We start from the raw sequence: 14,165 nt of genomic DNA on the forward strand, positions 1-14,165 counted from the left end.
GTGTGGTTGACAACCTGTGGATAACAAGGGCAGCGACTCGGCGAGAGGGGGGTGGTCGGTCGGTGCCGGTGCCGGTGAAGGGCGCTCACCGCATGGAAACAAGGTGGGAGAGGAGGCTGGACGCTTGTGATCAGAAGCCGCGGCGATGTGTGTTGTGTGTGTGGAGGTCAGCGGTGGTATCACCGCTTCGCCCGGGGTTGGAGGCTCCCCACGCCGGAGCCGAGTAGCCCCGGCAACCGGCGCTTCCACACCCCTGCCTGTCCCCCTGTCAACTCCAGCCAAGCATCCCTGCCCGGCCCCAGGCAACGGATTTAAATGTATCTTACATGTATTTTAAATCTTCGCTTTGTCCGACTTCCTCTTTGCTCGAATTAACCGTTTTGTGTCTTTGCTGTTAGAAATATATTTGCGATTAGAAATACAATAAGAAATTCTCAATCATTCTCGACGGTGGTTGCATTCCTTGGTTTTGTACTATGATTGATCCGCCCATGACGAAACCATTAATACATACTTTAAAACTAGCATATCCCTGATACTGGCGAACTTCCTATTTGCCAAGCAACTAATCAGCAATACCATTCCGTCTGTACCTTGGCCAGTGTCATCTCCCTATTGCCACTATACCTTTAGCCTTAAGGGGCTTGATTTTGCTGATGTATAATGATTGATGATGTTGATTCTTAAAGTTATTTGCACGTCAACAACGCTACTCACATCAAACTCCATTATCTGATGAAAGAGCCCAATCACGATTGTCAGATGTTGTTTTAATACATCCACGTTAGGCTTTATTTATTAGTCTAACTTCTTCCAAGTGACCATTATTTTTTTCATATCGTCTTGGATTGTACAGTGTTAGACAGATTCATCTTTAGTTTCTGGGTTCACATTTTTTGTGTGTCATCTCCTCTCACCAACTAGACCGACAATAGGTTAAGTGGGTATAACTCTGGAAACAATCCAAGGTGGGACCACTATAAAAACCACTAAGTCCTGGAAATATTTGGGTCGCACAGCATCGGTGGAGAGAGAAACATATTTAACATTTCTACCTAACAATGTTCTTCAGATGTAGAAAATTTAAAGTTGAGAAGAAAGAGTGCAGGAACAGAGCTAAATGAAAGGAAGGCCTTTGATAGGATAAAGGCAAGGTTGCACACTGGTGCAGCTATTAGAGCTGACTCAGAGATCCAGAGACCTGGGTTCGATCCTAACCTTGGGTGCTATCTGTGTGGATTTGGCACGTTTTCCCTGTGACCGTGTGGGTTTCCTCCATGTACTCCCACATCCCAAAGACCTGCAAGTTTGTAGGTTAATTGGCCTCTGTAAATTGTCCTTGGTGTGTAGGGAGTGGAGGCAAAAGTGGGATAACATAAACCTATTGTGAACGGATGATCAGTGGTTGGTGTGGGCTGAAGGGCCTGTTTGGATGTTGTATCTCTAAACTAAGACCAGGAGGAATTGCTTGACGCCAGTGATAGCCGTGCTGATTGATGGGAATGGTAGAGGCTAGTGAATAGCAGAAGGTATGGCTGGAGATATAAAGATGATTTAAATCTTAAATTACTGGGCGAGGAGAGAAAAAGTAAATTAATGATGAAATTGTAAATTACAGAGATGGAATGGTTGATTATCTGAAATAGTAGAATTTGTGTTGAGCTCCAAAATTTGTGATTTTTAGTTCAAGTAAGATGCTGTTCTGGAATTGCCAGAGAGGTGACAGATGAAATTTAATGCTGAGAATTAGAAGGTGTTACATTTTGTTAGGGGAGGATGAAAAGAGGGATATGTAGCAAAAGTGCAGAATTTGGTTAATTGCCCTGGGTGTAAGCAGGTGGCATAAGAATGAGTTGATTGACATGAAAGAGAATAGATTTAGTTTAGAGATACCGCGTGGAAACAGGCCCTTCGGCCCATCGAATCCGCACCAGCCAACAATCACCCCGTACACTAGTTCTATCCTACACACAAGGGACAATTTATAGAAGCCAATTAATCTACCAACCTGCACATCTTTGGTTGCAGGAGAAAACTAGAGCACCCGGAGAAAACGCACGTGATCACAGGGAGAACGTGTCGCCTCTGCACAGTGAGCGCTCGTAGTCAGGCTCAAACCCGAGCTTCTGGCTCTGTAAGGTAGTAACTAACGCTGCGCCACAGCGCCATCCGCTATGTTAAAGGGGAATGTGACTGATGGGAATGCTGTGAGACTGGGCATAGACATTGGTGGACTGAATGGTTTATTTTGTGTTAAGAAAAGGTCAGAATATGAAATGGTAACAGCTGTGAAAGGAGTTACAGGAACAAAGATCTGACATTGAATTTTATCATTAGACTTCTTCCTCTGTTTCATTTTGATCTCATGATCAAGCATTATCCAAAGCTCTGGGTGCCCAAGTATCTCTTGTAAAGTCCTCCATTGTTCATTTGCTGTTTAATCTGCTTATCTTTGATTCCAATCCAAAAGGGCTTGTGTTAATACTGAACTGCTCATGTAAGCTTTTATTGTGATGTTTTCCCTTGTTGTTTGTTTTAGTTTGTTAATGGATGAATGATATAATTCAGAAGAACACAAGAAAACAGGGCAGGAGTTGATTACTCAGCCCCTCAAGCCTGCCACACCATTGAATATGATCATGGCTGATCTATGTTAGTATCAACTCCTCCTCTGTGCCAATTCCCCATAACCCTCAATTCCTTGATCTTTCTACTATTTATCGATCTCCACCTTAAATTGAATAATCTTGTCTTCATCTGGGTCAGAGAATTCCAGAGATTCACCACCCTCTGAGAGAAATAATTTTGCCTTACCTCAGTGTTAAATGAATGGCCCTCTACGTTATAATTATATACATTTTTTCTGCCACTTTATTCCATAGTTTAAATTTTTAATGACTAAAAACAGGGTTTCAAATGGATTGTTTTTCCAAGGTCTTGAGGTGGACTTGATACTTCTCCCAGACACATGATTTTAGCTAAAGCAAGACCTTGCAATGTGAGTTTGCACTATTAATTTCCAAGGAGATATTGGCAGCCTTTAAATTGAAAAATTGCTTAAAAAAAATGAATCTCTTACAGTTTCAAACTAAATCTGTATGTTCATTCTGCAGAATTACTGGAAGAAAAACAGAAGGACAGTATCAAGAGTCTAACTCGGGTAAAGTTTCTAACCTGTTTTCTAAGATTATATGCAAAGCCTGTCTCCATCACTCTCCGGGGACTGCCGAGCCCAGTTTTCTATTATGTTTCCATTTCCTGCAACTGATCCATGTACTAATCACAGCTTCTAGCGACTGTCCTTGGCAATACCTCTCATTTCAGCCTCTGATTGGTGTCCCTGATTAGTCTATAAATACTGATCTTGAATTATCTATTTAGCTTCACTTTTTACAAATTGTTCCCAAGTTATGTCTTCAGTATGGATAATATAGCAGCTGCATGTCCATAATCTCTCCTTCCCGATCCATCTCCTGATACAGTAAGAAATGTTGTCCCTAGATGCTGTTTCTGATTGATGCCTCCAAGTTTCTCTGTACTCATCCAACTTCACTGCACCAGTTGCACATGAAGGCTCTCAGTTTCCAGATCTTTAATGTCTTTTAATACTATATCTGAATCTCTGAAATCAGTTTTCAGATATTGTGGGTACACAAAATTGCTGGAGGAACTCAGCGGGTGCAGCAGCATCTATGGAGCTTCAGATATTGTGTTCTGTCCATTTCTCTAATCCTAGTATTTACATTGCACTGATTCCTGCATTTAGTTGAATATTTGTTGCTAAAATCCTTCATCCCTCAAAACAGTCTGCTAAATCTTCTCTGCATCCTTCCAAAATGTGGTGACCAGAACTGGATGCAGTATTTTAGATATGGTTTAACCATAGCTTTATAAGGTTCAGCATCACTTCCTTGCTTTTATACTCAGCGTCTCTATTTGTGAAACTATTTGCTTTGATAATTTTTGCTACTTTCTCAATATGTACTGTTGCTTTCAAAATCGGTGCAAATCGGATTGTCACGACCCGAAACGTCACCCAGTCCTTCTCTCCAGAGATGCTGCCTGTCCCGCTGACATTTGTCCTTACTCCAACATTTTGTGTCTACCTTAATCAATGTGCAGTTATCTCTATTCCTGCACTCAGTTTAGAACTAAACACAAGTGATGGAGCAACTTAAAGGGTCAGGTAGCATCTGCAGAAGGAATGGACAAGTGACATTTTGGATCAAGACCCTTCTTCAGGCGGGTAATGAACTGCGGATGGCACAAGTGATAGGTGGATACATGTGAAGGAGGGTTACATTGGCAGACAGGTGGACAAAGGCGAGAGATGAAAAGGATACAAAGGGTGTGAGATGTGAAGCCAGAGAGAAGAAGGGATTTAAGTGGAAGGGGTAGGATAGTAGGAGAAATGGGTGCACATCTGGGTGGAACATGGGGAAGAGAGGGGAGGAAAAAAAGTGTGGGGTTGGGTCTTACCTAAAATTGGAGAATTCAATGTTCAAACAATTGGGTTGTGAGCTACCCAAGAGGCATATAAGGTGCTGTTCCTCCAGTTTGCGTCTGGCAGTGAAGGGGCCCCAGGCCAGAAAGGTTGGTAGGGAAATGAGAAGTGGAGTTAAAATGGTTAGCAACTAGGCAATCCAGCAGGCCTAGGCAGACTGAGTGTTCTGCAAAATGGTGGCCTAGTAGTCTATGCTACGTAAAGGAAGTCGCATTGGGAGCACCAAATGTGGTAGATGAAGTGAGAGGTGGGGCATCTGAACCTTTGTCTCACCTGGAAGGACTGCTGAGATCCCTGGATGGATGTGAGGGAGGAAGTTTAGGGAGAGGTGCTACATCCCCTGCGGTTGCAGAAGGGGTGGTTTAAGTGGGATGGGGTGAGCGAACCAAGGAGTTACAGAGATAGTCTCTATGGAAAGCATAAAGGGAAGGTGTGAATGATCATGTTGAAGGTGGTGCAAATGTCAGTGAACGATGTGTTGGATGGGGTTAAAGGTAGAGATCAGAGGAAGTCTATCCTTGTTCCATCTAGGAGGAGGGGGAGCGACAGCAGAACCATGGGATATAGAGCAGATGTGGTTGAGGGATCCATCTGCAACAGCAGGGGGAAACCATGTTTACTAAAGAAAGAGGACATCTTGGGGAGAGAGATGTCTGAGATGGTCAGCGATTGCCCCTCACTTTCCCCCTTCTCCCCCTCTCTTCCTTATGCCACACCTGGGTGCGCACTCATTTCTCCCACAATCCTGCTTTTCTTTCCCCCCACCTTCCACATTATATAAATGTTTAGCTTGTTCTTGTATTCTGTGCCTCAACTAATAAAAGCAAGCATCCTATAAACATTAACCTGCTACCTTGTAATGGTGTTGTGGACATAGAATCCAAGTTCCTCCATTCCTCCATACATTGTACCCTAGTTCTGTTTGGTCTCTTATATATTGTTGCATTACCAACTGTATCACTTCACTCTTTCCTATATTTAAGTACATTTGCAACTTTTCTGTCCAACTGACCAAAACATCTATATTTTCCTTCCAACCATATTATCAATTTTTATATCATCTCCAAACTCCTCAAACTGCCCTAAATTATTAATATACATTACAAAAGACAAAGGATTGAATGCAGAACCCTGTGAAATCAAATATTAACATTCCCGTCACAAAACCCATCGAACTTTGCCCTTTGTTTTCTGCCGTTGAGTCAATTTTGGATCCAATTTGCCACGTTCTTTTGGATCCCTTTTGCATTATTGATCAGTCTGCCGTGCAAAGTCTTGTCGAAACCATTGCCAAGATCCACATAGACTATTATCGAATAGAGTGGTTTTGTTGACTCTCCTTTTATCTCCTCAAAAAATACAATAATTAATCAGACATGACCTGTTCTTAACAAACCTAAGATGTCTGCTTTTGGTTAATTTGTGCCTTTCTAAATTAAGGTTTATAACAACCCTCAGAATTGATTCCAATAATTCATCCTCCATTTAACCAGCTAGCCAGCCTATAATTGTTTGGTTTATTTCGACCTCTATTTTTAGATAATGGTACAACATTAATAGGCCTCAATGCTCTGGGACCATTCCTATAGCCAGAGAGGCTTGAAAATTGTCAGAGCCTCAGCAATTCTCTCCATTACTTCTGTTAACAACTTTATCTGGGCCTGGTTATTTATCTGCTTTCAAAGACGATAAACCCCTTAATCCTTTCTCTCTTACTATACTTATTCCTTTGGGTATTTCATACAAGCCTCCATAACAGCAAATTCGGCATCATCTGTTTCTGCTTTGAAAACTGCTGTAAAATATTCATTAAAAACCTTCCCCACATCCTCTGCATTGACATACGGGTTACCTTTATGATCATGTCTTTTTCGTGTTAACCACCTGCTCTTTATGTACATAAAGCATCTTTGAACTTACTCTAATCTTACTTTCCAGTTTTTTTCCTATGGCCTCTGTGTTTTTCTAATCAGTTTTTTAAATTTCACTCGTACACTCTACTGAACCACGCTTTCTGCTGCATGAAGCTCCTGCTCTCTCTTATGAGTTTCACTCTTTTACATCCTCTATTTATTTTGCTATCCAATCTAGATTAGGCAGTCCGATCTCTAATTGTGGGAATATCTTGACTTTGAAAATCCTGAATCTCCTCCCTTAATGCCTCCGATTGCTCCGAGGCTGATTCACCTTCAAGTGATTATTTCCAGACAGCTTGTGATACTGCTTCAGTCTTGCGAATTTGGCCTTAACCAATTTAGAAACCTTGCTATTTTACCCTCCTTCAGTTATCGCAACCAAACAAATTCTCTCCAAATGACACTCATATCATCTGCCTAGTTTCATTCCCTAAAACAAAATCTTTTAGACTTTGTAGACTGGCTAAAAATGTTGTTGTGACATCAGTTTCGGAGTTCTGGGCCCTTTATGACTTTACACACATTGTAAACCATTTAATAATAGGATAATTATTAACCCCCCCCCCCCCCCCATTGTCAATCTGTTTCTTTACACTACATCTAACCTGTGTCTTCCTTTGACCAGGCATTGGATCTGACGAATGTACAGGTACCTCTATCTCTGGTTACTTTATCAATCTCCTAGTTATAATCTCAGTCTCTTGGCATTCTGCCTAACTTGTGTCTCCAATTCTGCATAGAGTTAGTGTGTCATACTGCACAGAAACAGGCCCTACAATCCACCAAGTCTGCGCTGACCATCAAGCATCCATTTACACCAATCCTGTTTTATTCTTCGCACATCACATCAACTCCCCAAAGATTCTACCACTCGCCAACATGCTTGGGGCAATTAATGGTGGCCAATTTATCCATCAGTCCACACGTCTTTGAGATGTGTGCTGAGGATGTAGGATTAGGAAATGCGAACACCCACAGGAAACCCACATGATCACAGAGAATGTGCAAGGCCCACATGGACAGCACCCAAGGTCAGGATTGTACTCTGGTCTTGGCACTGTGAGGCAGCAGCTCTCTAGCTGTGCCACCTTACTGTATCCAAATAGAGTAAATCTTTACACAGAAGGTGATGAGTGCCTGCAGTGTGCTGCTGGGCTTGGTAGTTGAAGCAGATGCGGTAGTGGCATTTAAAAGACTTTTGGATATGATGACATTAACCTCATATAATACCAGGCCCACATTTTTAATTTGAAAAGAGCTCAATAATTTCATCACCTTTGTGGTCAGTTTCTATTGTGCTCCAAACGTCACACGATCCATCTATGACTCTACCCCTCCCGTTTTGGATCTCTCCATGTCATGGGATAGGCAAGCACACAGACCCCCACAGCTGTCCTAATTGTTCTTCCTCCCATCTGCAACATTTCATTCTCCCAGTTCCTTCGTTTCCATCGTGTTTGCTGTGATGATGGGATATTCCACACAAGTGCCTCTGAAATGTCTATCTTCTTCTACTGTGACTTTTCACTTTGTGATAGCGTCAGAGCCCTTGATTATATCTTGTGATCATCATGATACAGTTTCATAGGACTCTGGCTAGATCGCATTTGGAGTATTATGTGCAGTTCGGGTTGCCCCATTACAGGAATGATGTGGAGGCTTTGGAAAGGGTGCAGCGGATGTTTACCAGAATGATGGTTGGATTAGGGGGGTATTAGCTACAGGAAGGCATTGGACAGACTTGGATTGTTTTCTCTGGAATGCCAGAGGTTGCAGAGAGACCTGATAGAAGCATAAACAATTATGAGATTGCAGCGTTCAGTCTGTAGGCAGAATGCCAAGAGACTGAGATTATAACTAGGAGATTGATAAAGTAACCAGGTGTTACATGTTAAGTTGGTCCGCTAACGTTATTATCATTGCTGCTGTAGCTGAGCGAGGTTGTTCTCTCGGGCTTAGCTACCTGTTGACTGCCTAGGTCTCAAGGTGAGACAAGCTTAAGTAGCAGGACACTCCCCCTAGGCTGTGACGTCACGTGCCAGCCCTCGTAGCTACTGATGCGGGTTCTACCATAAGTGGTCTGTGTATCAGCTGACGCCACAAGATGCATAGATAAGGTAGACAGTCATAATCATTTCCCAGGATGGAGAAACCAAATACTAGATGGCATAACATTAAGGTGAGAATGGCAAAGTGGCAAAGGAGATGTGCAGGGCAATTGTGTTTTACACAGAGGGTGGTGAGTGCCTGGAATGTGCTGCCGGGTCAGTCGTTGAAACAGATATAATAATGGCATTTAAAGGACTTTTGGATAGGCACATGGATGTACAGGGAAAGGAAGGATATGGATTATGTGCTGGCAGATAAGTGATGATCTTGGCATCATGTTCAGCACAGACATCGTGGGCCAAAGGGCCTATTCTTGTGCTGTACTATTCTACGTTCTATTCCCTGCACGACTGCTATCACCTCCTTTCCTCGTGGATGGACCAAGAACATAGTTCCCCTGATCCTCACCATCCGTCTCGCTAGCCTCTGCATTTAGCAGATCATCTTTTGTCATTTCTGTCAGCTTCATTGTGATGCCACCACCAAACACGCACTTCCCTTCCCTTTCTGTGTTTCGAAGGGATCGTTCCCTTTGCTATTCCTTGGTTTGCTCTTCTGTGACTACCTACCACTTTCCAATGCACCTGCAGGAGATGCATCGCCAGTGCTTTCACCTATTGCCACCTGTCACCATCCAGTAACAGGAACAGTCTTTCCAGGTGAAGCAATGATCCACTTGCACATCATCCAACCTAGTGTTCAGGTTTTCACAATGTGGTTTTCTTTATCTTGGAGCAACCAAATGTAGATTGGGTGATTACTTTGTGGAGCACCACGGGAGTGATCCTGAACTTCCAGTTGCCTTATGCTTTAATTCCCCATGTCATTTTCAGTCTCTCCTTTCTTCATTGGCCTCCTGCACTGTTACAGGCTAAGTTAAAGCACCTCATCTTCTGTATGAACATGTTTGCAGCCTTCTACACTTATCAAATTCTCCAACTGCAGGTAACTCACTTTCTTTCTGACTGACCTTTTCTTTTAGTTCTTTTGGCTCAGTTTCTCTTTTATTATTTATATAGTCGGGCATGGGCCGGTCCCACGACTTTCCCACGAGCAAAACATTACACAAACCAAGAAACTTAATCTCATCCGTGCTTTTCTTTAACAGCAGTGTTTACTAATTTGTTCAAAGATATTCCCCTTTGTTCAACCTATCCCTCCTCCACCTTATCTGTGACTGCAAACTAACCCTTCAGGGTAAAAAACCTAAAAAGGTTTAATTTTCATCAAAATGAACAAATAGGAAAAAGTTTTCACTTGGAGACAATAACAAACTAAACTGAAACTAACTTATTATTCCTATTTTTTCATTTTGGATGAAGGATACCAGACTTGAAATGTTAACCATTTGCCCTTTGACAAGTGCTGCCCGACCTGCTGAGTATTCCCAGCATTTTCTGTTTTTGTTCCTCTTTATTTCTTTGTCTATATGTGATACTCGTCGATTCTGCTGCACCTGGGCCATGTCTAAAAATCCAGTAATTAACTTACTTGACTAATTTTGGTCTTTGTGTGCTGAACCTGACTCATTTCTCTCATCTCGCTTTGGCTTTTATGCCATGATATTTTATGGACTCCACCTAAGCCTTGCTTTAATGCAGAGACCAAGAGATCAAAAGAACATAGAAGCAAAGTAATATGGTATCCCGAGCAAGAATGGACACCTGAGTCTGGTACAGACTCGGGTATCCATCCTTGCTCCGGATACCATATTACTTTGCTTCAATGTTCTTTTGAACGTGATGCTTTTTGAAATATTCTTCAGAGTTTAATTGGATCAGATGAGAATTAGACAGCAGGTACAGAACTGTTGATTTTTCAGCTCTATCTTGGACAACTGATTCTGATTTGTGCTGTTTTATTGCAGGATTTTGTTGGCCTGAATTTGAAGCATCAGCCTGACGATGAATGACAAGTGTGCTAGTACTTTTACAGGTATTCTGTGTAACAATGTGACTGTGAAATGTCAGCGCTGGGAATGATCTATTGCGAGTGATGCATGCAGTTAGATGTTTTCTTCACGTTGTTTATTTTTTCCCTACCTTTTTTTGTTCTTTCTGCTATTTCAGCCTCTCACACTGTGGGTTCATGGTGACCTATGCTCTGTAATTATGGGGACACAGAAAGCCGTTCAGCCCAACGGGTTCATGCGGTAGAGGTTCACCAGACTGTTTCCTGGGATGGCAGAACTCTTTCATGTGAAGAAAGACTGGATAGACTCGGCTTGTACTCGCTAGAATTTAGAAGATTGAGGGGGGATCTTATAGAAACTTACAAAATTCTTAAGGGGTTGGACAGGCTAGATGCAGGAAGATTGTTCCCGATGTTGGGGAAGTCCAGAACAAGGGGTCACAGTTTAAGGATAAGGGGGAAGTCTTTTAGGACCGAGATGAGAAAAACATTTTTCACACGGAGAGTGGTGAATCTGTGGAATTCTCTGCCACAGAAGGTAGTTGAGGCTAGTTCATTGGCTATATTTAAGAGGGAGTTAGATGTGGCCCTTGTGGCTAAAGGGATCAGGGGGTATGGAGAGAAGGCAGGTACAGGATACTGAGTTGGATGATCAGTCATGATCATATTGAATGGCGGTGCAGGCTCGAAAGGCCGAATGGCCTACTCCTGCATCTATTTTCTATGTTTCTATGCCAGATAGGATCAGAGCAATCTCATCAATCCCTTCTTATTTCTGTGCAATCCTACAGCCTTTGCTCTTCATATGCCTGTCAACTTCCCCTTCGATTTGCCTCTGCTTGGAATAATTTTCAATAGCTGATTCACATTATGTCAGTTCAGAAACTTTACTCTCAATATATCTTTGTCGTTTCATACGACTGTGCTAAATGCACCATAAACAAACAGTTGGGGGAACCGAGCGGCCAGGCAGCGTTTGTGGAGGGAAATGGACAAACAATGTCTTGGGGGTTAGGACCCTTCTTAAAGTAGGATAAATGTGCCTTAGTTGTGAAAACTATCACAAATTATTATTTTTAAATACCATCACATGAACTGCATACAGTCAAAAATATATAAGATATCCTACATTTACAGAACTATCTAACCAAGAGATGGGCAAGTTTTTATTCTGATCACTGTCCTTGTAATTTGATCACTGTGGACAACTGAATTGAGGGCACAATCACATATAGTTGTGAAAGGTTCTCATAGAGCATGGTTAAATTCACTGTCCTAGACCTATAGTAATTGTCGGTGCTGTTAATTAACAGCTCCAAAGTACTGGACCTGATCCCGGCCTCCATTGCAGTCTGTACGATCTCTCTTTGACTTGTGTGGGGTTTCCTTTGGTGCTCCGGCTTCTTCTTCCAGCATGCTGGTTGGGACATTAAATGCCACTGCAAACACTGCCTCTTACTCCCCACTATAATTGTATCAACTTTTGTGGGTTCACTCTATAGCCTCCTACATTCCAGTGAGAATAAACCCAGCCTATCCAATCTCTCCTTCTATCCACATCCACCATTCCAGGCAACATCCTGGTGAATGTCTTCTGCATTTTATGTATTTTCTGTCTGCGTGCGTTTTGAATGTGTGGGTTTGTTGGTTGGGGGCTTCTGGAGATCAGAATTTCCCTGAGAGGATCAATAAAGTATTTATTATTATTATTATTATTATTCCCTCTGTTGCGATTATATGCTTCCTCTAGTGCAGTGTTTCTCAACCTTTTTACCCTTGCGGAACCCTTGAAATAATTTTCATGTCTCAGGGAACCCCTATATAAATATTATTATATATCTTTATTAAACTCTTTCCTTCTCTTTCTTAAACTTAAAGTTCATAAGGCTAACACAATATATTTTTCTGATAACTGGTTTAAGCAAAAAATAAAGTAAGTTTTTCTCAAGTTTATTGACAATGCAAAAAAAAAACCTGAAATCAAACTGCTTGTTCAAAACAAGCAAATAAAGGCAAACAGAAGAACTAACCTTGGAGGAGAGAAAGAGAGAGAGAAAACAACACAAACCTTTCACAAACCAACAAAAACGTACATAAATAAACTTTTGATAAACTAACAAAAATAAACATAACCTTACTTAATTTTTTAAAATTCATAAAACATCCCTAAATTACGGGAAAATTACTAAATAACGTGGGTAAATGAGGGACTGTACCTGCACGGCAGGAAGCACGGACAGGACTGATGGAGACCGTCATGCGTCCGTACTCGAGTGAGTCACTTGATGATACACGTGTATAATAAAATTACGAATATGAAATGAAACACAAAAATGACTCAAAAATGCATATGATTACATATGATTAGCCTATCTATCACTATTACTCTCGGAACCCCGGGCGGCCTCTCGCGGAACCCCCTAGCGTTACGGGGAACCTCGGTTGAGAAACGCTGCTCCAGTGTGACATTCAGAACTGCACACGATACTCTAAAGTGCAGTCTAAACAATGTTTTGTACAACTGCAAATATGACATCCCCACACTTGAATTCAATACCTCGGTCTATTTAAGCAAGCATACCATATGCTTTTTTACACTAGTTATCTGCCTGTGTTGCCATTTTTATGGAACTATGGACTTGCAGCACATGATCTTTCATTACATTAATTAGACTTCTAAAATCTCAGCCACTTGTTCTGCACGTCCTACCAGAATTTGACATCCTAAAGTGCATCCCCTCGCACTCATCAGGATTCAATTCCATCTGCCACCATTCTGCCCAACTTTCCAGCTGGTCTATGTCTTGCTGTATCCCTGGACAACCTTCTTTGCTGCTGACAACTCTATCACTCTATGAGTCGTCAGCAAACTTGCTTGTTGTACCATCTACATTCTCATCCAAATCATTTTTATAAATTACAAACTACAAAGGTCCCAATTGGTGCACAATTTGTGACAGAATTCCAGTAGCTGTTCACAGAACAGTACAAGTTAATTGAACCCCTGCACAATTGTACATGGGTCCGGAGAATTTAGACAGAAATAAAGAGTGAATGTCCTGTTGCACCAGCTGGGGGCAGTCAAGTTCAGCAGCAAAGGCTAATACCGCTACTTCCTTGTTTAAAGATTCACTGTAAAACACTGCTGATTTATTCAATGTCTTAGAATTTCTATTGTGTCTGACCCCAGCAGCAATACTGACGGTGCCACTGTGGGTGGGTCACTCATTTAAGATAGAGGTGAGGATTTCTTTTCTTGCAGAAAGTCGTGAGTTTTTGGAACTATCTTCTTCAAAGAGCAGTGAATATTTTTAAGACGAGTTCCGATAGATGCTGGATAAGCAAAGGCTGAAAGATATTTTGTGGGTAGACGTGAAAGCTGATTTGAGGTTGCACTCCGATCAGTCTTGAGCTTATTGAATGGTGGAGCAGGTTTGAGGGGCACCATAGGCCATTCAATCCATTGTTACAGGCCTGTTCTTTGAAAGATCTAGACATCTCCCCTGATCTGTTCCCAGAGCCCAACAACTGTTCTATTTTAAGCATTTGTCCATTTTACAGACTGCCCATTGCTATTGGGGCCAGCATTTAGTAACTAATTTCTCCTGAGAATTTCTTCCTTATCTTGAATTAAAACATGTTTTTAGTTTTGCTTTGTTAGTTGATATTGAAGCTGTTCCCCATTATCCTTTCTGGTAACGCATTCTAGATCTATTATTCAATGT

At 41.8% G+C, this 14,165-nt stretch overlaps 1 protein-coding gene across 5 annotated transcripts in view; it reads left to right on the plus strand.

Annotated features, from left to right (window-relative positions):
* Positions 1-14,165, plus strand: part of exd3 (exonuclease 3'-5' domain containing 3) — a 101,889-nt gene continuing 87,724 nt past the window's right edge. For 3 of the 5 annotated variants that reach the window (XM_033049002.1, XM_033049004.1, XM_033049005.1), the window contains exons 1-3: positions 1-103; positions 3,114-3,160; positions 10,397-10,464. In XM_033049002.1, the coding sequence (XP_032904893.1) occupies positions 10,434-10,464 (31 nt within the window). In that variant the 5' untranslated portion in view covers positions 1-103; positions 3,114-3,160; positions 10,397-10,433. Of the gene's footprint in view, positions 104-2,028; positions 2,140-3,113; positions 3,161-10,396; positions 10,465-14,165 lie in introns of those variants that run through there. The other 2 variants (XM_033049003.1, XM_033049006.1) reach the window with 2 other exon arrangements.

Source organism: Amblyraja radiata, chromosome 32 (genome assembly GCF_010909765.2).
Source record: "Amblyraja radiata isolate CabotCenter1 chromosome 32, sAmbRad1.1.pri, whole genome shotgun sequence".
In the NCBI taxonomy this organism is placed as follows: domain Eukaryota; kingdom Metazoa; phylum Chordata; class Chondrichthyes; order Rajiformes; family Rajidae; genus Amblyraja; species Amblyraja radiata.